This window comes from Balaenoptera ricei, chromosome 11, assembly GCF_028023285.1.
Source record: "Balaenoptera ricei isolate mBalRic1 chromosome 11, mBalRic1.hap2, whole genome shotgun sequence".
NCBI classification, from domain to species: domain Eukaryota; kingdom Metazoa; phylum Chordata; class Mammalia; order Artiodactyla; family Balaenopteridae; genus Balaenoptera; species Balaenoptera ricei.
The window spans coordinates 24,558,939-24,582,172 of record NC_082649.1 but is presented as its reverse complement, the minus strand read 5'-3'; the positions used below and the strand labels follow the sequence as shown (position 1 = coordinate 24,582,172).

Sequence of the window (23,234 nt, the reverse complement as noted above, 5' to 3'; positions counted from 1 at the left end):
GGCTAAAAAAGGTAGTGCCCATGAGAGGGGACTCTGAGGTCACACTGCCTGGGTTTAAATCCCTGCCACTTTCTTGGTGTTGGTGACCTTGGGCAAGCCACTTAATCCTTCTGTACCTCAGTTTCCTCATCTGTCCGTTGGGAATAATACGACCCACCTCATCAGATTCTTAAGCAGATTAAGTGAGTTCATATATATAAATCGCCTTGAACAGTACGTGGCATGGAGTAGGTGTTCTAGATGTGTTTGCTGATACCACCCACGCTCCCCAGCTGTATAGGGCCCAGTTCTACACAGTCCCATGTTGACCCTGCCTGGAACTGGAGAAAGAAGGGATAAGGGGGCTTCAGCGGCAGGGGTGAGAGTGGCAGCCCTGATCTACCTGGTGCTTTCTCTCTTGCAGACAGAGGGGCCGAGCCCCCCATTCACAGCACGAGTGCCCAGCTCTGCCTCAGCCTATGACCAGAGAGGACTGGCCCCCGGTCAGGAGTACCAGGTCACTGTCCGTGCCCTTCGAGGGACTAGCTGGGGCCCTCCTGCCTCCAAGACCATCACCACCAGTGAGAGCTGGGGCTGTGGGGTGGGGTCCTGGGTGGAGATTTGGATCTGAGAGGGGTGGCTGGGAATATGCCCTCCAAGAGGGCAGAGGGGAGGGATTGGCTGGGGGCAAGGATCGTAGAAGGAAAGCTGGTGACTGCAGATCCAGACTCCCACCTGATCCCTCCTCTCTCTGACCTGGCTAGTGATCGACGGCCCCCAGGACCTCCGAGTGGCAGCTGTGACACCAACCACGCTGGAGCTCAACTGGCTGCGTCCCCAGGCCGAGGTGGACCAGTTCGTGGTGTCCTACGTCAGTGCCGGCAACCAGAGGGTGCGGCTGGAAGTGCCCTCTGAGGCAGACGGGACGCTGCTGACTGGCCTGATGCCAGGCGTAGAATACGTGGTGACCGTCACTGCCGAGCGGGGCCGGGCAGTAAGCTACCCGGCTTCTGTCAGGGCCAACACAGGTATGGCTGGCCAAGGGTTAGGGAAGTTTCTGAGCGTAGGAGCCACTTCCTAGGGAGCCCACATGTCCGGCTCACAGGCTGCTCTGAACGCACTTGACAGGGCGTGTGGCAGTCCCAAAGCACCTGCTGGGGGGCCTTGCTGTGCACCAAGGGCTCTGCAGAGATGGAGTTCTCAGGTGCTTGGAGTACTGTAGGAAGGCTGTGGGCTGGAGTTTGGGAGGAGCTGCCTCATGGAGAGAAGCAGTAAATAGGAGGTGCTGTCCGACCCACCCAGATGGGGGGGGTTCTGATCCAAACTTGGACACAGGGACAGCCCTTGAGCTCAGTCAGTGGTCAGATCTTGGAGAGATTGGAATTAGGCAGATTAGAGATCGGCACTCCTGTTGACTTTAGGATTGGGGATTGGGGGACTTAGGTCTCAGCAGTAATTTTCCACTAACCCTCAAGGTCTCTTAACAGATGCTTTGGATTTCTTTTCCTGTGACAGAGGGACGCCCACCTCGCTGTAGCTCACAGTCTCTCCTCCCACGCCCCTTTCTCTCCTTCAGACACAGGGCCCCTCCCGCTGGTTTCTTCTCTCTAGGGCACCAACAGTGGCGGGCTTGGAGGGCAAGGGGTGAGGGAATCCTGGGACACTAACTCCTTTCTCTCGATTCTCTTTCCAGGTGGGGCTGGGGCGCAGGAAGAGGCCTCTGGCTCCGGTGGGAGGGACGGTGGGAGGAACTGCCACGGGGAGGAGTGCAGGGATTGGTGGGGGGCTGCCACTGACCGGCTCTCCCCCTCCCCCTTTTTCCGCCCCGGCAGCACCAGGCCACTACAGTCACCCGGAGGCGCACGCCCCAGCCCCGTCCCCCAAGCCCCGGCCCCGGCCGGTCCCGGCCCCGCGGCCCCCGCGGCCCCCGCGTCCACCCGTCCCCCCTCGGCCCTCGCGGCCGGCGGAGGAGGGGGAGGCGGAGTCTCGGCCCGGGCCGAACCTACCCCAGCCCCCTCGGCGGGCGTGGGGCAACCTGACGGCCGAGCTGGGCCGCTTCCGCGGCACCGCGCAGGACCTGGAGCACCACCTGCGGGCTCACGGCTACCCACTGCGGGCCAACCAGACCTACACGTCGGTGGCGCGCCACATCCACGAATACTTGCAGCGGCGTCGCCTGGCGGCGGCCGTCCCCACCAGCTCCCCCGCACCCCCGGCCCGTCGCCCCCACCCCACCTCCAGCCCCGACTCGGGCACCTGGAAGCGGGACTCCAACCAGGGCACCTACGGCCTCTCGCCCGAAGGCGTCGACCGGGTAGCTGCTCCCCGCCACCCCAAGCCCGAGGTGCTGGGCAGTTCCGCCGACGGCGCACTTCTCGTGTCCCTCGACGGGCTCCGCGGCCACTTCGAGCGCGTGGTGCTACGCTGGCGGCCCCAGCCGCCCGCAGAGGGCCCCGGCGGGGAGCTGACCGTGCCGGGCACCACGCGCACCGTCAGCCTGCCAGATCTCAAGCCCGGCACCACCTACCACGTGGAGGTCCACGGGGTGCGGGCAGGGCAGACCTCCAAGTCCTACGCCTTCATCACCACCACAGGTAGTGTGGGTGGGGCCGCGGGACCACCCATCTCCTGCCCAGTCTCACCTGCCACTGGAGTCAGCATCCATGAGTTCCTCCCGCTGCCTCACTGCTCAGGCTGCCACCCCACCGCACGCTCTGTCTTCAAGCCCTACCTGGCCCAGGCTCCAAGAGAACCCCCCAACAAAGCGCACTTTCTCGTGTCCCTAGACGCCACCTCCACCCTCAGGGTCCTGGTGGATACCCAAGGTCAAGGAGACCTGTTCTTTGGGACTGTCTGATTTTCACTTGGGTTCCTAGGACACTTCTGCCAGGAATCCTGTTCTAGGCAACAGAAGGGGCATCTGGTGGGAGGGGCAGTGTCTGGAGCAGTTTGGGTGGGGTAGGGAGAGAAACTAGTGGTTCCCCACTCTGACTCACTGTGGTGAGAGTGGCTGAAGACTGTGGTCAGTGGTTACTATTTTCCACAATTTGGCCCCAACCTCAAAGGGACACATCGGAACTGCTTGCAGGTGGCCTTGAAGCCATCAGGCAGCATGTGTGTGTGAGAGGTGAAACCACTGCTTCTTGAGCTGCCTTTCCAGACCTCCTGGCTCACTTCACACTTGTCTCTCCCACAGGAACGATGTCCTGGCTCGGGGAAGGGGCGCTCTGTGGCTGTCATGGGGAGGGTTCTGGACCTCTTCTTCCCCCATAGGGCCCAGATGCCACCTGAGCTGGATGTCCACCCCCCCATCCCCTCATCTCTCTCTTCTCACTACCCACTCTCTCTGTACCCTCCTCCCCTAACACCACCGTCTCCTCCTTTCTTCCAGGCTTGTCCCTGCAGCACTATTGGAAGTCACGACCACCACCCAGTGGGGAAGGGGTTCCTGTGGGGAGGGACATGGTAGTCTGTCGGGGCTGGAGGTCACAGGAGCCTTGTGGGAGGAGGAATGGCAGACTTTATTTCTTTTCTTTATTACCTGCGGGCCTGTCTGTGCAGGACTGTGGTGCACCTTTGGGACGATGAGGTGACGCAGGGGGTGATCCGGGAGCAGAAAAGGGAGGGTCTGTAGGCTCTTAGAGGCTAGAGGGCAGAGCCTGGGGGCCAGGGTTTCCTTTCTGACTCTCATACTCCACTCTCCTGTTTTTCTCCCCCTGCTTCTTCCCAGGGTCCTCCCCCTCAGACCTCCTGGGGGCCACTGATGAGCCTCCTCCCTCAGGCCCTTCGACGACCCAAGGGGCTCAGGCCCCTGTCCTGCAGCAGCGACCCCAGGAGCTGGCAGAGTTGAGGGTGCTGGGCAGAGACAAGACAGGGCACCTCCGCGTGGCCTGGACCGCCCAGCCTGACACCTTTGCCCACTTCCAGCTGCGCCTACGGGTGCCCGAAGGGCCTGGGGCACATGAGGAACTACTGCCAGGGGATGTCCGTCAGGCTCTGGTGCCCTCACCCCCTCCTGGATCCCCCTATGAGCTGTCACTTCGTGGGGTCCCTACCGGGGGCGAGCCCTCTGCCCCTCTCATCTACCAAGGCATTATGGGTACATCCTGGATTCTGCTCAAGACCAATGTCCTGAGGTTGGGGGAGGGGCTGGGCCATTAGGATTTCAGAGGTGGGGTGGAGATTGAAGGGCAGGGCTGGTGTTTCGGTCAGGGTGGTAGGAGGAACAAGGAGAGAAAAGGAGTTGAGGGTTCAGAGGCAAGAGGGATGGAGGGGGTCTTAGCACAATGGTCGGGTGGGCCGGGGAGGGGAGTACTCCAGGCAAAGTAGATGAGAGGGCAAAAGTCAAAGGATGGGACAAGGATTCAAGGAGAGAGGCTGTTGGCCCCCTGGCTCTCCGCTTACAGCTTTCTTTGTGCAGAATCGCCCTGCCCCCACTTCCTGGTTACTCCTCTGCCCCAGCCCGCCCACTATGTCTCTCAGGGTGGGTGTGGGAAGGCCTCTGGCCCTGAGGATCCTGACCCTCAGCCCTCTCCTCCCTTTCCCTTCTCCCAAGCCCCTGCCATCCCCTCACTGGACAGGCTGGGACAGTGGTGCTGCCCCTCACCCTGCGAGCCCAGCCTGCAGTGGACAGCACCCCATGGTCCCATTAGCCATTTCCACTAGGGGTGGAGGTTCCTTGTGGTAGGGCGCTCCACGGGCATCAGGACTTCAGAGACGGGTGAGGTTTGTGGAACCAGCGTAGGAGCCTGGGCTTCCTGGCTCTCACATTTCCTCCTGGTCCCTCTTTATGGGACTAGGGTAGCCAGCTCCCCCTGCAATTCCAGATCAAGCTCACCACTGGGGAGAGGGCGATAAGGGAGAGAGAAGTTCAGGTGGACCGAGGCGCCTTCAGACTGCTCTGAAACAGCAATGGCAAGGTTCTGAACTCTCAGGGAAAACCACAGGGGACCTGAAACTCCCCCAGAGACCTTGGTGTGAAGAGGGACTGGGACCTTTGTGAGTGGGGAGGAAGTTATCGCAAGGGAAGAGCCAAAGCTCTCACTCCAAACCAGAGATTGGGGAGAAATGCCCACCTTCTTAGAAAGGCTGGTCCCGGAGAACAGAGGGCGGGGAATGGAGGCTTCCAGGAAAGGAGCTGTCCAGGATGGAGTGCGCCAGTGGGCAGAGGAGAGGGAAGGAGACTGGGGACAAGGCAGTGCTTGAGCCCACGTGCTTTGCTTTGCCCCACACCCCAGACAGGGATGGGGAGAAGCCTGGGCAGCCCTCGGCCCCGCCACGCCTGGGCAAGCTGACAGTGACGGACATGACTTCCAACTCCCTGCTTCTGCACTGGACGGTCCCTGAGGGCGAGTTTGACTCCTTCGTGATCCAATACAAAGACAGGGACAGGCCCCAGGTGGTGCCTGTAGAGGGACCCCAGCGCTCAGCCCTCATCTCCAACCTGGACGTCGGCCACAAGTACAAATTCGTTCTGTACGGGCTTGTGGGCAAGAAGAGGCATGGCCCCCTGGTGGCTGAAGCCAAGATCTGTAAGTGAGAGGGTTCACACACACCCCTGCCTCTGCCCTCTGCACAGTCCTGAAGGGGGTCTGCCCAGTGCTTCCGCAACTCCAGGAAGACTCCCTGGAGGCAGTGGTGCCGGAGATGAATCCCGAAGGGAAAATTGTGGTGGTCAGGCAGGGAGGTTGAGGAGGGTAGAGCAAACAGAGGGAGAGTGAGGCAGGAGAGTAGAGCAAACAGAGGGAGAGTGAGGCAGGAGAGAGTGTGGCCCTGTAAGAGAATCAAAGTCTCTTTCCTCTGGGCGAGGGTCAGGGCACCTGGGAGCTGAGGGCACTGATCTCACTGATCTCATGTGTCCGACTGAGTCACTTGGACCTCACCTGAGGACCCTAGGGGGCCGCCAAAGGGCTTTACATGAGAGAATGACATAATTCAATATTTATCTTACAAATAACACTGAGACTGCTGCAGAGAATAGTTGGAGAAGGCAGTCCTATTCCCTGAGGCAAGGAGCAACGGATGTGAGGAGCAGTGCAGCGGGGGACACTTAGTTAAACATCTTTCGAGCATTCGTTAAGTGTCAAATGTGGTCAAGATGTTCTAAGTGTATCGTCGCACTTAATCCTCATAAGCAGCCCTGTGAGGCATGCTCATTTCACAGATGAGGAGAACTGAGGCGCAGAGAGGGCGAGGTCACTCAAGCAGAAAGTGATGGGGCCATAGGGTCATCCTGCTGCCCTCATGGGCCTGGAGAGCAGAGGAAAGGCCTGAAGAGGGTGTGGGTGTCCCAACAGGCAGAAGCCAGGATGGGGGGCAGGGAGAAGAGACATGGCCACTGGAACCCTGGAGATGGCTAACTCTCAGGACAAGAGCAGAGGAAGGGGTGCCTGCAGGGTGAATTGGGGAGAGGGATGCCAAAATGAAGGGCGCGGTCAGACATGTCAGATTCCGTAAGAGTGATTCAAGGCTACAGAGTGTCCACAGAACTTAGCAATGGCGAGGTCACCACTCACCCTGGTGAGAGCGGCTGGTGGAGGGTGGAGCTGGGTTGGGAGGGTGATGTAGGTGAGGACATGACTACAAGCAGTGTAGACATCTTCTGGAATTTGGGCTGGGACTAGAGAGCAAAGAGGGAGGGTGGAGGCTAGAGGGCAATGCAGCTGAGTGGAGGAGCTTGTGTAAATGCTCATGGCACAGCCGAGGGAGTGAGGGTAGGAGAAGAGGAAGTGGGGCCCAGAGCACAGGTGTGGGGGGCTCTCCCACGTTAAAACGCGCCAAGGACTAAGCTTCCCTCTCTTGGAGAAGATACCAACTAGTTGTTAGGCCTGGAAACAGTAGAGGCTGTCCTGGAAGACTTCCCTGGCCATGGAGATGTGGAAGGGACTGGCTGGGCTCCCTTCTCTCTGAAGCCCTTTCCAGGCTGCAGAATGAGTCAGGGCCACACTAGTCCATACGGTGCTTTTGTGCCCCATCAAAGAAAGCACCCCTTCTTCCAGGTGGGCATAGCCCTTTGCCAGGATACACAGCTTGGCAAGCAGAGTGCTGGCTGGATTTCAGTCCCTCAGTGCTCCCTCCACCGTGCACCTTTCGTGTAGTGAACAGCCTGCACAACCTCACACAGCATCCCCAGGTGGGAGATGGATTCCTCCTTATCCTTTGACCTGTGTCCCTCCCTTCTCTCTACCTGCTCTTCCTAGTGCCTCCGACTGATTCCACCTCAGTGACTCCACCCCGCCTGGGAAAGCTGTGGGTGACAGATCCCACCCCAGATTCGCTGCACCTCTCCTGGACTGTCCCTGAGGGCCAGTTTGACTCCTTCGTGGTCCAATACAGGGACAGGGATGGACGGCCCCAGGTGGTGCCCGTGGAAGCTCCCGAGCGCTCGGTCATTGTCTCCCCGCTGGACCCTGACCACAAGTACAGATTCACTCTGTTTGGGATTGCCAACAAGAAGCGGCATGGCCCCCTCACGGCCGATGGCACCACTGGTGAGTAGCAGCCACCTAAGCCCCCATGTGACCCCTCCCAGTCTTCCACATGCTTGCCCCCAGCCATGAACCAGCTGGGGCCTCCCAGCGAGATGGCTGACTCTGAATCCTGGCCCTGCTTTTGGGCTCAGGGCCAGCCAGCCTCCCCCGCACTGCTGGGACCCTTTCATCCTGTTCAGCTGCTCCCCAAGGCCCAGAAGGTGTGTCATACCCTGGCTGTGCCAGATTTCTCAGAGTTCAGTGATGAACTCATGCTAATTGCGTAGAGACTCGCACAGGTGTGACAACCTGTCCAAACCCCAGGCCCCAATCCTGGGTTCTGCCAGTTCAGCCCTGCCTGGATCCTCTTATTTACAGCCCCAGAGAAGAGAGAGGAGCCCCGCCACCCAGAGTCCCCTGAGCAGCCCCTGCTGGGGGAGCTGACAGTGGCCGGCACCACCCCAGACTCCCTGCGCCTGTCCTGGACGGTGGCCCAGGGCTCTTTTGACTCCTTCATGGTCCAGTACAAGGATGCGCAGGGGCGGGCCCAGGCAGTGCCCATCAGGGGGCATGAGAATGAGGTCACCATCCCCGGCCTGGAGTCCGACCGGAAGTATAAGATGAACCTCTACGGGCTTCATGGCAGGCAGCGCGTGGGGCCTGTGTCCGTGGTGGCCACCACAGGTGAGTCAGGGCTGCACGGGGCTCCCTCCCTGGCCAACACCCAGCCCTGTGAGCAGGACCTGACCCGGGATCCTTCACACTTCCCTCCACCTTCTCTTTCTCGGCTCCAGTTCTGCCAAACCTCCACAGTCTACTTCCCGACATCCCAGGACTTTGCATCCAGCCGCCAGCCCCTGACCAAACTTTCTTGGCCCTGCTTCTCCATCTCCAAGAACAGACCCCATTTCCCACATTCTGAGCACTGGGAATCACCCCTTCGTCCCGGGCTGTCCTCCCCATGGATGTCCTCAGCCACTGTGTTCTTTCCCCGCGGTCTTTGCTGGCCTTCTTCCCCTGGCTCAGGCTGTGGTCATTTCTGAGCTTCTGTTGCCTGCTGCCCACACCCTCCCACCATAGCTGCTCTGTTCAGAGCTGGCAAATCCAAGGGACATGAGCTCCACGTTTCCCCAGCCTCCTCCCAGCCCCCTGACTGCCTGACTCCCATCCAGCTTGGAGCAGGGCAAAGGGCTCACTTTCAGCCCCCTGCCCTGCATTCCTCCAAGGGCCCAGCCTCCCCCATCCAGCACCATTTCCATGGCTGTGTAGCATCGCGGTTGGGAGCATGGGTTCTAGAGCCAACTGCTTGGATTTTAATCCTAGCTCTGGGATCTTGTGCAAGTTACTGAACCTCTCTGGGCCTCAGCTTTCTCATCTGTCAAATGGGGATGATAATGGTAACAGCTTCACAGAGTTGTTAGAATTAAATGAGTTAATATACATATGGCACCTAGAACAGTGCCTGGCACATCAAAACTGCTACTGAAGAGTGAGCTACTATTTCTCCCTGACCCTCTCACTTCCCAGTATCCTTTTTCTCTCCTCACCTCCCCACCTTCCCCATCCTTGCCTGGGTTATCATTCTTGCCTGCTGCCTCCTCAATCTCCTGTCTCCTAAGCAGTCCCCCATGGACCGTGGAGTGGGTCACAGAAGGGCTGGCTTCCCTGTGCCAGTCTCCCCGCCCCATGGAGCCTCAGCAAAGACCCAGCTGCTGCAGACGGTGGGCAGATGCCTCGGGGCTGTGACTCTAGCCCAGGCCGGGCAAGAGCACGGCCCTCCACAGCCCCCAGCGCCATCCGCAACATCTCCCCCGCCCACCCCCCAACCCCCCACTCTTGTCTGAAGTGGAGGGAGGGGCAGGGTTGTCTCGGGAAGCCTTAGCGGAGCACATCCCATTTCCTGTCCTGGTCAGTGGGGTGGGGGAAGCTGGAAAGCCCTGGGGAGGGGCAGGAGCTGAAAGGGAGGAACACAGTGGGAAGAAGCCTTACTGCCCCCTCGCTCTCCTGTGGTCAGCACTGTCCATGAACACAGCAGAGAAGCATCCCTCAGTGTTCCCTCTCTTCCCATCTCGTCTCCTTTCTCAGACGTGAGAGGCGGCCCCCTACCCCCACAGAGCAGTCGTCCAGCACTGACGAGGTTTAGGGGCCTGTCTCAGCCCTGTCTCCTTTGATGGGTTACTGAATGGCTAATACAAAGGCTACAGGAACCCCTAAGCTGACAGCTTGAAGAGTATATTTGCCAAATGTACTTTATTGTCACGATTAACATCACCACAAAGCACATCACCTGTAAAGCCTAATCTCTTCTCTCAGCCCCGCAGGAAGGCGTGGATGAGACCCCCAGCCCCACAGAGCCCAGCACAGAGGCACCAGAGCCCCCCGAGGAGCCCCTCCTGGGGGAGCTGACGGTGATAGGATCCTCCCCGGACTCGCTGAGCCTCTCCTGGACCGTCCCCCAGGGCCACTTCGACTCTTTCACCGTCCAGTATAGAGACAGGGACGGGCAGCCCAAGGTGATGCGGGTGCCAGGGCACCAGGACGGGGTCACCATCTCGGGCCTGGAGCCAGACCACAAGTACAAGATGAACCTGTACGGCTTCCACAGCGGCCAGCGCGTGGGCCCCGTCTCTGTCATCGGGGTGACAAGTGAGTGGACGGTGGAAGCCCCAGGGTGGGACCTAGTGGGAGGATCACCCCCTCTCAGGTGATGGGTGAGTGGGGTGCAGGAGGCCCCTCTACTCGAGGCTGAGCCATGGTGCCCTTTGTGCCTCCTCCAGGCTCCCTGAGGACCAGTGTGTCCCCCTGGGCAGAGAAGGGCCTCTGTGAGCTGTGCTGGTGGCTGCCCTGGTCCCCCACAGCTGACCCCGGAGGCTCCAGGCATGTTTATGAGATGTCAGCTGAGCAGGACCACCCAGCCCCAAGGACGGGCTTCTCTGAAGTGACTTCAGGGCCCAGAGCCGGGGCCAAGGCTTGGGAGGAGACCCAAGGACATCACCTGGGGTCCCTGCCTCACCCTCTCTGTGTCTCTCCTTCTCAGCTGCAGAGGAAGACACCCCCAGCCCCACAGAGATGGAGGAGACGCCCAGCCCCACAGAGCCCAGCACAGAGGCCTCGGAGGCCCCCGAGGAGCCCCTCCTGGGGGAGCTGACGGTGACAGGATCCTCGCCGGACTCGCTGAGCCTCTCCTGGACCGTCCCCCAGGGCCGCTTCGACTCCTTCACCGTCCAGTACAAGGGCAGGGACGGGCCCCAGGTGGTGCGTGTCGGGGGCGAGGAGAGTGAGGTGACCGCTGGGGGCCTGGAGCCCGGGCGCAAGTACAAGATGCACCTGTACGGCCTGCACGGGGGGCGGCGTGTGGGCCCCGTGTCCACCGTGGGCGTGACCGGTGAGTGAGGGCGGGGGCCTTGTTTGTTTTCCTCCCACCGGTGGCCCCCAGCCTCCCTGTGGCATTGCCCTCCCTTGCCTTCCCCACCTGCCTGGGGAAGACCTAGAAAGAACAGTTCATGGGGGACTGGGCTACAACCAGCTGCACGACTTTGAGCAAGTCTTAAACTTTCTGTGCCTGTTTCCTCAGCTGTAAAATGGGGATAGTAACACCTACCTCACAGAACTGTTGTGAGATTAAATGAGTTAACAGACCTAAGAATGGGTCTGGCACCAAGTAAACATGCTGGCAGTGTTTGCTGCTATGGTTACTATATTTGTCCTTACCCTGGGGTCTTCTCTGTCCCCTTTGGCTGGTTCAGCTTAGATGTTCAGAATGTGCATGAGACATTGCCCTCTTCACCAGTGCAGCTGGAAACTTTCTTTACTACTCATCCAGTGAGTGGTTATAGCAAGGAAGAATGTCCCTTCCACCCGGGTACAGGGCCACTCAGCCACCACAGAGGACCAGCCTGGGCACCTACTGTCCAGAGCCCCAGCGTGAGGGGCCAGATCACAGACAGGCCTCTGGGACCCTCCTGCTAATCCGCCCAGCTTGGCCCCAGCAAGGGGCATCCCTTTTCCCCTGTGTTCACTGAAACAAAGACACAGCTTTTTCAAAAGCAACTTTTAATATAAAGGGAAAGATTTTAAAAAGCAGAGAAACAGGTTTCCAGAGCATGGTTTCTGTACTTCTCAAAGGGACTTGGTTGACTTAGTTTCCAGAAGCTTCCACTCCCGATTTCTCTTCTTTCTTTAGTCAGCACAGAGAGTAGGGAGAGGGGAAATCCTCCCTGAGTTCCTGTCCTGCAGGCCTGAAGTAGCAGGATGGAGCCTCGTGCCAGGCCCAGAAAATGTGGCCGAGGTTTCTCCTGGAGTCACCCTCAGTCCGTCCATCTGTCCGGGGCAGCCACACTGGTCCCTGGGTAAGGATGGACAGTGTCGGGCGCTGACTGAGGTGGTGCAGTAGAGGAAAATTGAATCCTGGAATCGGAGAAACTGAGTTCCATTCCCGGCTTCTCAGTTCTTAGCTGTGCGATGGCGCTTATCATCCGAGCAGGAAGGTGATAGGCAGCTGGAGCCCGCTGAGCTGACCCAGGGCCGGTCCCTGGCACACAGCGTGTGGTGAACCGTTGCTAGGAGAAGAACTAACGTGCAGCTTTAGAAACATGGCTAACTTGGGAAAGGATTATGCCAAATGCAGCATAGGGCCTGCGGTACTCATGGGTAGTTATCATTCCACCTTTCCCAGTTAAGTCAAACCACCAATGATAAGGCTTGATGGTGAGGGACAGTTTCTCTCTCTCATGGAAAGAAGTACAGAGACGCAGGAAACGGATGCTAAAGGAACCAGCAGAGCTAGAAGGCAAATGAAATGGAACACAGTGCGTGGCCTGGCACCTGTACCTGGGAGAAGCTCAGTACGTGATGGTTGCTCTGGCCCGCCTTCAGCTGCCTGCATCCCTGCCCTCCCCACTCAGACTTATTTCTGTCCTCCTGAGGCCTCATCTCCAGCCTGGCCACACCACACGGCTGGTGGGATCTTAGTTCCCTGACCAGGGATTGAACCTGTGCCCCCTACAGTGGAAGCGTGGAGCCCTAACCACTGGACCACCAGGGAAGTCCCATGCCAGCCTGTTTTTAAAGCACGTTTTATCAGTACAGAGCCTAGTTTTGTCCTCCCACAGGAGCCAAAGAAACAAGCTCTTGGGAACCCCACCCACCCAGCTACCCCTCTGCCAGTTGCCTCTTGGGACCACCTTCCAGGCTGGTCACTAATGAGCAGGGCTTCCCAGACTCAGCTCATTCTGGGGCAATGGGGACCAGCAGGTCCTGAGCTTGGCCTTTTCCAGACGTGCAGACCATTCATTAATGTAACAAATATTTGTGGAGCACCCACTGGGTGCCAGTGCTGGGGACACAGCAGTGAACAAGGCAAAGCTCCTGCTGAGAGCTCACATTCTGTCAGAGGGAGACAGGCACCAAATTGCACAAATATGTCAGTGGGACCGTATGTGACAGTGACAAGAGCTGGGGAGAAAAGCAAAGCCCAGTAGGTGAGATGGTGAGTGGGCGGGAAGCAGGCAGGAAAGGGCCTCCCTGAGAAAAGGATCCGCAGGAGGGAGAGGACAAGCCACGCAGGCCTCTGGGGAAGAGCATCCGGAGCAGAGGGAAGGTGCCTGAATGTCTGTCGACCAGTGAGAAGTGTTTTGGAATGGGGAGGGTGACATGAGAGATAAACAGGTGGGGCCTTGGAGATCATTGTAAGGACCTGGTTTTTTCTCTGAGTGAGATGGAAGCCATTGCAGGAACAGACTCTGACTAATGTGTTAACAGTGGGGAACAGAGCAAAGGGGTTGAGGGTGGAGGAGGGAGGGGATTTAGGAGACTGTGCTATAATCCAGTAAGAGCACTTGTGCTTAGAGATGGTGGCGGTGGAGTTGGGCAGGGGGAAGGGGGTCAGCTTCTGAAGATAGTGCAGACAGGATTTCCTCACAGGCCGGCTGAGGGGTGGAAGAGAGGACCCAGGGATGACTCGGAGAATGAAGCTGTGGTTTTGCTGAGGTGGGAAAGCTGGGGAGGGAGCAGGTGTGGGAGCAGCCCCTGAGCTCGGTTTTGGACTTGTTGAGTTTGAGACATCAATTAGGCACCCAAGGAAGATGCTGAGCAAACACAAGTCTGGGGGTCAGCAGGGAGGTCTGGATGGGAGGCCTTTGGAGCCAGAGATGCACAGATGGAACTTCAGCCACTTTCCCAGGGTCTCAGTGGTGGCTGACGCCCCTCCCCGCAAGCACAGCCCCGGATTCTGGCAGGGACTTAGTGAAGGCTTGTTGGCCAGACAGATGTCGCCAATCAGTGTGGTCTTACATCAGAACCACCCGGTGGGCACCACAAAAATAACGCACATAATTACTACAAGGGGAAGAGGGGCTTTTCCTAACAGCCTCCCACCGTTTCTATCTCAGCTCCACAACCAGAAGAGACTCCTCCAGCCACCGAGTCCCCCATGGAGCCGCGCCTCGGGGAGCTGACAGTGACAGATGTGACCCCCAACTCCGTGGGCCTTGCGTGGACAGTCCCTGAGGGCCAGTTTGACTCCTTCGTGGTCCAGTACAAGGACAGGGACGGGCAGCCCCAGGCGGTGCCTGTGGCCGCAGACCAGCGAGAGGCCACGGTCCCCGGCCTGGAGCCTGCACGCAAATACAAGCTGAACTTCTACGGGCTACATGGTGGGCAGCGCGTGGGCCCCCTCGCTGTGGTAGCCATGACCGGTGAGTGAGCGTGGGTAAAGGTAGTTCCCATCCCTGGTTACCCGGGGCCACCCCCTCCCCTAGCCTCTCTCTCAGGTCCTGCCTCAGTGGCCCCCGCAGGTCCTCCCCAGTCTATTACCGGAGCCCTTGGCTCCTCTCCTGAGCTGTAACCTTCCCTACCCTCCAGTCTCCATCTCCACTCTGTCTCCTCCCCCAGGCAGGATTGTCTTCCTCCCATCTGACCTGAGTCTAGCCGAACGCTATCTCTCTGACTGTCCACAGCTGTTTCCTTCCCTCTCTTTACAACCCTGCTGTGACTTGGACCCAGCTACCACCTCCCCCTGCTGCCCTTTTTCATTGGGGTTAAACAACACACATCCCTTGAATCTCTTCTCAGGGGCCCTCAGCCCCCTGGCCTGAGCTGTGTTCCCTTCTGGCCAAGCCAGAATCTTCCTCCCTCAGGGGACTGGCCCTTGCTCGTGGCTCTCAGCCTCTCCCACCCCTCATGCTTCCTGGGCACAGGTTGCCACCAGTTTTGTGCTATGGTGCCTGGTGAAACCAGTGAACCCCTTTCAGAGCAATGTCTTAAAATCCATAAAGTAAAATGCATAGGATTACAAAGGTAACCAATTCTATTGATTAACCAATTATCAAAAATATTTTAAAACTCGAATTTATGATTCAGTAATACAGGAACTTCATAATTAGTTCATTAAATAGCAAGACTTAGTGGCATGTTTAATAACCTACCCACATTTGGAAGCAGTGATGAGTGTAAAGAGTATTTTTTTTTTGAATTTTTGAATTTTATTTTATTTATCTTTTTATACAGCAGGTTCTTATTAGTTATCCATTTTATACATATTAGTGTATACATGTCAATCCCAATCTCCCAGTTCATCCCACCACCACCACCCGCTCCCCCTGCCACTTTCCCCCCTTGGTGTCCACACCTTTGTTCTCTACATCCGTGTCTCTATTTCTGCCCTGCAAACCAGTTCATCTGCACCATTTTTCTAGGTTCCACATATATGCGTTAATATACAATATTTGTTTTTCTCTTTCTGACTTACTTCACTCTGTATGACAGACTCTAGGTCCATCCACGTCTCCACAAATCACCCAATTTCGTTCTTTCTTACAGCTGAGTAATATTCCATTGTATATATGTACCACATCTTCTTTATCCATTCATCTGTTGATGGGCCTTGAGGTTGCTTCCATGACCTGGCTATTGTAAATAGTGCTGCAGTGAACACTGGGGTGCATGTGTCTTTTTGAATTATGGTTTTCTCTGGGTATATGCCCAGTAGTGGGATTTCTGGGTCATATGGTAATTCTATTTTTAGTTTTTTAAGGAACCTCCATACTGTTCTCCATAGTGGCTGTATCAATTTACATTTCCACCAACAATGCAAGAGGGTTGCCTTTTCTCCACACCCTTTCCAGCATTTGTTGTTTGTAGATTTTCTGAAGATGCCCATTCTAAATGGTGTGAGGTGATACCTCATTGTAGTTTTGATTTGCATTTCTCTAATAATTAGTGATGTTGAGCAGCTTTTCATGTGCTTCTTGGCCATCTGTATGTCTTCTTTGGAGAAATGTCTATTTAGGTCTTCTGCCCGTTTTTGGACTGGGTTGTTTGTTTCTTTAATATTGAGCTGCATGAGCTGTTTGTATATTTTGGAGATTAATCCTTTGTCCGTTGATTCGTTTGCAAATATTTTCTCCCATTCTGAGGGTTGTCTTTTCGTCTTGTTTGTAGTTTTCTTTGCTTTGCAAAAGCTTTTAAGTTTCATTAGGTCCCATTTGTTTATTTTTGTTTTTATTTCCATTACTCTAGGAGGTGGATCAAAAAAGATCTTGCTGTGATTTATGTCAAAGAGTGTTTTCCTCTAAGAGTTTTATAGTGTCCAGTCTTACATTTAGGTCTCTAATCCATTTTGAGTTTATTTTTGTGTATGGTGTTAGGGAGTGTTCTAATTCCATTCTTTTACATGTAGCTGTCCAGTTTTCCCAGCACCACTTATTGAAGAGACTGTCTTTTCTCCATTTTATATCCTTGCCTCCTTTGTCATAGATTAGTTGACCATAGGTGTGTGAGTTTATCTCTGTGCTTTCTATCCTGTTCCATTGATCTATATTTCTGTTTTTGTGCCAGTACCATATTGTCTTGATTACTGTAGCTTTGTAGTATAGTCTGAAGTCAGGGAGTCTGATTCCTCCAGTTATGTTTTTTTCCCTCAAGACTGCTTTGGCTATTTGGGGTCTTTTGTGTCTCCATACAAATTTTAAGATTTTTTGTTCTAGTTCTGTAAAAAATGCCATTGGTAATTTGATAGGGATTGCACTGAATCTGTAGATTGCTTTGGGTAGTATAGTCATTTTCACAATATTGATTCTTCCAATCCAATAACATGGTATATCTCTCCATCTGTTTGTATCATCTTTAATTTCTTTCATCAGTGTCTTATAGTTTTCTGCATACAGGTCTTTTGTCTCCCTAGGTAGGTTTATTCCTAGGTGTTTTATTCTTTTTGTTGCAATGGTAAATGGGAGTGCTTCCTTAATTTCTCTTTCAGATTTTTTATCATTAGTGTATAGGAATGCAAGAGATTTCTGTGCATTAATTTTGTATCCTGCATCTTTACCAAATTCATTAATTAGCTCTAGTAGTTTTCTGGTGGCAGTTTTAGGATTCTCTATGTATGGTATCATGTCATCTGCAAACAGTGACAGTTGTACTTCTTCTTTTCCAATGTGTATTCCTTTTATTTCTTTTTCTTCTCTGATGGCCATGGCTAGGACTTCCAAAACTATGTTGAATAACAGTGGTGAGAGTGGACATCCTTGTCTTGTTCCTGATCTTAGAGGAAATGCTTTCAGTTGTTCACCATTGAGAATGATGTTTGCTGTGGGTTTGTCGTATATGGCCTTTATTATGTTGAGGTAGGTTCCCTCTCTGCCCACTTTCTGGAGAGTTTTTATCATAAATGGGTGTTGAATTTTGTCAAAAGCTTTTTCTGCATCTATTGAGAGGATCATATGGTTTTTATTCTTCAGTTTGTTAATACGGTGTATCACATTGATTGATTTGCATATACTGAAGAATCCTGGCAGCCCTGGGATAAATCCCACTTGATCATGGTGTACCATCCTTTTAATGTGTTGTTGGATTCTGTTTGCTAGTATTTTGTTGAGGATTTTTGCATCTATATTCATCAGTGATATTGGTCTGTAATTTTCTTTTTTGTAGCATCTTTGTCTGGTTTTGGTATCAGGGTGATGGTGGCCTCATAGAATGAGTTTGGGAGTGTTCCTTCCTCTGCAGATTTTTGGAAGAGTTTGAGAAGGGTGGGTGTTAGCTCTTCTCTAAATGTTTGATAGAATTCACATGTGAAGCCATCTGGTCCTGGACTTCTGTTTGTTGGAAGATTTTTAATCACAGTTTCAATTTCATTACTTGTGATTGGTCTGTTCATATTTTCTGTTTCTTCCTGGTTCAGTCTTGGAAGGTTATACCTTTCTAAGAATTTGTCCATTTCTTCCAGGTTGTCCATTTTATTGGCATAGAGTTGCTTGTAGTAGTTTCTTAAGATGCTTTGTATTTCTGTGGTGTCTGTTGTAACTTCTCCTTTTTCATTTCTAATTTTATTGATTTGAGTCCTCTCCCTCTTTTTCTTGATGAGTCTGGCTAATGGTTTGTCAATTTTGTTTATCTTCTCAAAGAACCAGCTTTTAGTTTTATTGATCTTTGCTATTGTTTTCTTTGTTTCTATTTCATTTATTTCTGCTCTGATCTTTATGATTTCTTTCCTTCTACTAACTTTGGGTTTTGTTTGTTCTTCTTTCTCTAGTTCCTTCAGGTGTAAGGTTAGATTGTTTACTTGAGATTTTTCCTGTTTCTTGAGGTAGGCTTGTATAGCTATAAACTTCCCTCTTAGAACTGCTTTTGCTGCATCCCACAGGTTTTGGATCATCGTGTTTTCATTGTCATTTGTCTCTGGGTATTTTTTGATTTCTTCAGTGATCTCTTGGTTATTTAGTAACGTACTGTTTAGCCTCCATGTGTTTGTGTTTTTTATGTTTTTTTCCCTGTAATTGATTTCTAATCTCATAGTGTTGTGGTCAGAAAAAATGCTTGATATGATTTCAATTTTCTTAAATTTACTGAGGCTTGATTTGTGACCCAAGATGTGATCTATCCTGGAGAAGGTTCCGTGTGCACTTGAGAAGAAAGTGTAATCTGCTGTTTTTGGATGGAATGTCCTATAAATATCAACTAAATCTATCTGGTCTATTGTGCCATTTAAAGCTTGTGTTTCCTTACTAATTTTCTATTTGGATGATCTGTCCATTGGTGTAAGTGAGGTGTAAAAGCCCCCCACTATTATTGTGTTACTGTTGATTTCCTCTTTTATAGCTGTTAGCAGTTGCCTTATGTATTGAGGTGCTCCTGTGTTGGGTGCATATATATTTATAATTGTTATATCTTCTTCTTGGATTGATCCCTTGATCATTATGTAGTGTCCTTCCTTGTCTCTTGTAACATTCTTTATTTTAAAGTCTATTTTTTCTGATAGGAGTATTGCTACTCCAGCTTTCTTTTGATTTCCATTTGCATGGAATATCTTTTTCCATCCCCTCACTTTCAGTCTGAATGTGTCCCTAGGTCTGAAGTGGGTCTCTTGTAGACAGCATATATATGGGTCTTGTTTTTGTATCCATTCAGCGAGCCTGTGTCTTTTGGTTGGAGCATTTAATCCATTCACATTTAAGGTAATTATTGATATGTATGTTCCTATGACCATTTTCTTAATTGTTTTGGGTTTGTTTTTGTTGGTCCTTTTCTTCTCTTGTGTTTCCCACTTAGAGAAGTTCCTTTAGCATTTGTTGTAGAGCTGGTTTGGTGGTGCTGAATTCTCTTAGCTTTTGCTTGTCTGTAAAGCTTTTGATTTCTCCATCGAATCTAAATGAGATCCTTGCTGGGTAGAGTAATCTTTGTTGTAGGTTCTTCCCTTTCATCACTTTAAATATGTCATACCACCCCCTTCTGGCTTGTAGAGTTTCTGCTGAGAAATCAGCTGTGAACCTTATGGGAGTTCCTTTGTATGTTATTTGTCGTTTTTCCCTTGCTGCTTTCAATAATTTTTCTTTGTCTTTAAGTTTTGCCAATTTGATTACTATGTGTCTTGGCGTGTTTCTCCTTGGGTTTATCCTGTATGGGACTGTCTGCACTTCCTGGACTTGGGTGGCTCTTTCCTTTCCCATGTTAGGGAAGTTTTCAACTATAATCTCTTCAAATATTTTCTCTGGTCCTTTCTCTCTCTCTTCTCCTTCTGGGACTCCTATAATGCGAATGTTGTTGCGTTTAATGTTGTCCCAGAGGTCTCTTAAGCTGTCTTCATTTCTTTTCGTTCTTTTTTCTTTATTCTGTTCTGCAGCAGTAAATTCCACCATTCTGTCTTCCAGGTCACTTATCCGTTCTTTTGCCTCAGTTATTCTGCTATTGATTCCTTCTAGTGTACCTTTCATTTCAGTTATTGTATTGTTCATCTCTGTTTGTTCTTTAATTCTTCTAGGTCTTTGTTAAACATTTCTTGCATCTTCTTGATCTTTGCCTCCATTCTTTTCCCGAGGTCCTGGATCATCTTCACTATCATTATTCTGAATTCTTTTTCTGGAAGGTTGCCTATCTCCACTTCATTTAGTTGTTTTTCTGGGGCTTTATCTTGTTCCTTCATCTGGTACATAGCCCTCTGCCTTTTCATCTCCTCTATCTTTCTGTGAATGTGGTTTTTGTTCCACAGGCTGCAGGATTGTAGTTCTTCTTGCTTCTGCTGTCTGCCCTCTGGTGGATGAGGCTATCTAAGAGGCTTGTTCAGGTTTCCTGATGGGAGGGACTGGTGGTGGGTAGAGCTGGGTGTTGCTCTGGTGGGCAGAGCTCAGTAAAACTTTAATCCACTTGTCTGCTGATGGGTGGGGCTGGGTTCCCTCCCTGTTGATTGTTTGGCCTGAGGCAGCCCAGCACTGGACACTACCGGGCTCTTTGGTGGGGCTAATGGAGGACTCTGGGAGGGCTCATGCCAAGGAGTACTTCCCAGAACTTCTGCTGCCAGTGTCCTTGTCCTCATGATGAGCCACAGCCACCCCCCACCTCTGCAGGAGACCCTCCAACACTAGCAGGTAGGTCTGTTTCAGCCTCCTATGGGGTCACTGCTCCTTCCCCTGTGTCCCGATGCACACACTACTTTGTGCATGCCCTCCAAGAGTGGGGTCTCTGTTTCCCCCAGTCCTGCCGAAGTCCTGCAATCAATTCCCACTAGGCTTCAAAGTCTGATTCTCTGGGAATTCCTCCTCCCATTGCCGGACCCCCAGTTTGGGAAGCCTGACATTGGGCTCAGAACCTTCACTCCAGTGGGTGGACTTCTGTGGTATAAGTGTTCTCCAGTTTGTGAGCCACCCACCCAGCAGTTATGGGATTTGATTTTATTGTGATTGCGCCCTTCCTACCGTCTCACTGTGGCTTCTCCTTTGTCTTTGGATGTGGGGTATCTTTTCTGGTGAGTTCCAGTGTCTTCCTGTTGATGATTGTTCAGCAGTTAGTTGTGATTCTGGTGCTCTCGCAAGAGGGAGTGAGCGCATGTCCTTCTCCTCCGCCATCTTGAACCAATCTCTGTAAAAAGTATTTTGAAGTTTCTGCAGTAATTCTAAGGTGATGTGACAATCTCTGTGATTCCTATTGGTGACAGGGTTACAAGCACTGCTAGTACCACCGTGGTTGGTTTCCTATATTCATCATTGAAAGAAATGCTACATTTCACTTAGAGATCAGTGCAAAAGAGATGTAACTGTTTCCCATCTCAGTTCAAAGCCCTGTAAGGCCCTTGGAGCCCAGGAGCCCTGTGAGGGGGAATTTCTCCCGCCAGAGGTCTCAGCCATGTTCTTTGTCCTCCTGGATCCTAGATCCCCTCTCTCCAGCCCCAGGCACAGAACCCCGCCTTGAGCCACGTCTGGGGGAGCTGACAGTGATGGACGTGACCCCGGATTCCATGGGCCTCTCCTGGACAGTCCCCGAGGGTGAATTTGACTCCTTCGTGGTCCAGTACAAGGACAGGGACAGGCAGCCCCAGGCGGTGCCTGTGGCTGCAGACCAGCGTGAGGTCACCATCCCCGGCCTGGAGCCCAATAGGAAATACAAGTTCCTGCTCTTTGGGATCCAGGACGGGAAACGCCACAGCCCCGTCTCTGTGGAGGCAAAGACAGGTGAGAGGGACCCCCACGAAGCTGAGCCTGAGGCCCCAGCCCTGCTGCCCTTCCTCACGCTGCCCTATCACCTCTCCCTTCCGCCCGGTCTCCGCTTCATCCACCTCTTCTGTTTTATTTGAAAAGCCACACTGCCTGCCCCGATCCCAGGCAGATGAGAACCAGGAAAATGGGGCCAGTTCCTGGGTCAGTTTCCCCTGCTGACTTTTCCCCTCTTCTCATAATTCCTCCTTCTGTTGAACGGGGGAGCCTCCTTCAGACCCCTTCCTGGAAGGTGGAGCAGGAGAAACAGCAGGGCTAGGTGCGGGGGAGGGAGCCAGGAGCCGTTCCACCTCCCTTGGCCTGTGAGTCCTCAGCCCTGTGTAGCCATCACCTCCTGAGGAGTCTTCCCTCTGACTCTCACCCAGTTTCCCACCTACTGGCCCAGACACACTGGGTCCCATATCTGCCTCCCCAGAGGGACCCCTTTCCTCCTCTGCCCTCTTCCTGGAGCCTCAGAAACTGGGGACCAGAGGAGCCCAAGACTGGCTGCCCAGTCAGGCCCAGCCCAGCTGTGCCCCTTTCCTGGGTTTTGGTCCAGGCACTCCCCTGCCCCTGGGGGCTCCCTGTTGCCAGAAAACTCTCACAATAACAATGCCGTCAGCATCCTTGCTGTCCAAGAATGCAGAAGGCCAGCTCCTTCTCAGGCCTCGGGATGGCTTCTTGGGCAGACACCAGATCCTTCTCCCGTCTGAGCTCCCCTTCTTCTCCCCATACCCCCCTCACACATAGGCAGCCCCCACTCCTCCACTGGGTCCTATGAGGGTCACCTCCATCATAATATCCTACCTCCCCACCAGCTGTCTGCCCCCATCAGGGATCCTGTGCCCCCTCTGACATCCCCAGGACCCTTGGATTTCCCCAGGGACCAGTCAGATCACAAAGAGTGGGTTCCTTGGTCATAGGAAATAAGCAGACCAAGTCTGTGATAAGCTGCACCCTGCTAAGGAAATAGTCTCTACTAGGTGGTTAGAGCCTGGACAGCAAGAGGAATAAGATAAATAGGTAGCTAGGGAATCTCTTCTCCCAGAGATGTCTCAGGACAGAAGACCCCTCCCTGCGCTGGTTAAGTGGACAGAGGCATGGCCAGTTGGGGATGCTGGCAGGCATGGGAGGGTGCTGGAAATATTTGGGGGAAGCACTGATCGTTTGGGCAGTTCTGGGTTTTTCCATTCTCAAGTGGGAGGCAGTCAAGGAGTCGTTTTGGAAAAAAAAATAAACACAAGAACCTTTTCTCTCTGTCAGTTGCTCGAGGTGACACCAGCCCAGGAGCCCCACCCCGCCTCGGGGAGCTGTGGGTGACAGACCCCACCCCAGACTCACTGCGCCTCTCCTGGACAGTCCCCGAGGGCCACTTTGACTCCTTTGTGGTCCAGTTCAAGGACAGGGACGGGCCCCGGGTGGTGCCTGCAGAGGGCCACGAGCGCTCAGTCACCATCGGCCCTCTGGACGCCAGCCGCAAGTACAGATTCCTCCTCTACGGCCTCCTGGGCAAGAGGCGCCATGGCCCCCTCACCGCCGAGGGCACCACAGGTGAGGGCAGCCCCTGCGGGCGGGCATCTCTGATCTGGAGGCTCCCCCGGGGAAGGTCCTTGCGGTCAGTTGTGGTGGCTGCCATCAGGATTGTTGTTTGGCTCCAGCTGTTGTGGCTGGGCTCCAGCGCCCCCTCTCCTTGCACAAGCCCAAAGATCCAGCCCTGCAGGGTGCAGCCATGGCACAGCCCTGTCCATAGGTCTCTCAGTCCTTCCCTTCAGCGTCACCCAGCCTTCCAGAAACAACGCAACCATTTGCTCTCTGTGTTTCCATC

The 23,234-nt window shown here is 53.6% G+C and overlaps 1 protein-coding gene across 2 annotated transcripts in view; it reads left to right on the top strand.

Moving 5' to 3' along the window:
- Nucleotides 1-23,234, top strand: part of TNXB (tenascin XB) — a 59,680-nt gene that overhangs the window by 15,425 nt on the left and 21,021 nt on the right. For both annotated transcript variants that reach the window (XM_059938442.1, XM_059938441.1), the window contains exons 5-16: nt 404-560; nt 744-1,007; nt 1,812-2,573; nt 3,710-4,078; nt 5,217-5,510; nt 7,179-7,469; nt 7,827-8,132; nt 9,762-10,094; nt 10,486-10,833; nt 13,838-14,143; nt 21,089-21,388; nt 22,673-22,960. In XM_059938442.1, the coding sequence (XP_059794425.1) occupies nt 404-560; nt 744-1,007; nt 1,812-2,573; nt 3,710-4,078; nt 5,217-5,510; nt 7,179-7,469; nt 7,827-8,132; nt 9,762-10,094; nt 10,486-10,833; nt 13,838-14,143; nt 21,089-21,388; nt 22,673-22,960 (4,018 nt within the window). The remainder of the gene's footprint in view (nt 1-403; nt 561-743; nt 1,008-1,811; nt 2,574-3,709; nt 4,079-5,216; nt 5,511-7,178; nt 7,470-7,826; nt 8,133-9,761; nt 10,095-10,485; nt 10,834-13,837; nt 14,144-21,088; nt 21,389-22,672; nt 22,961-23,234) is intronic.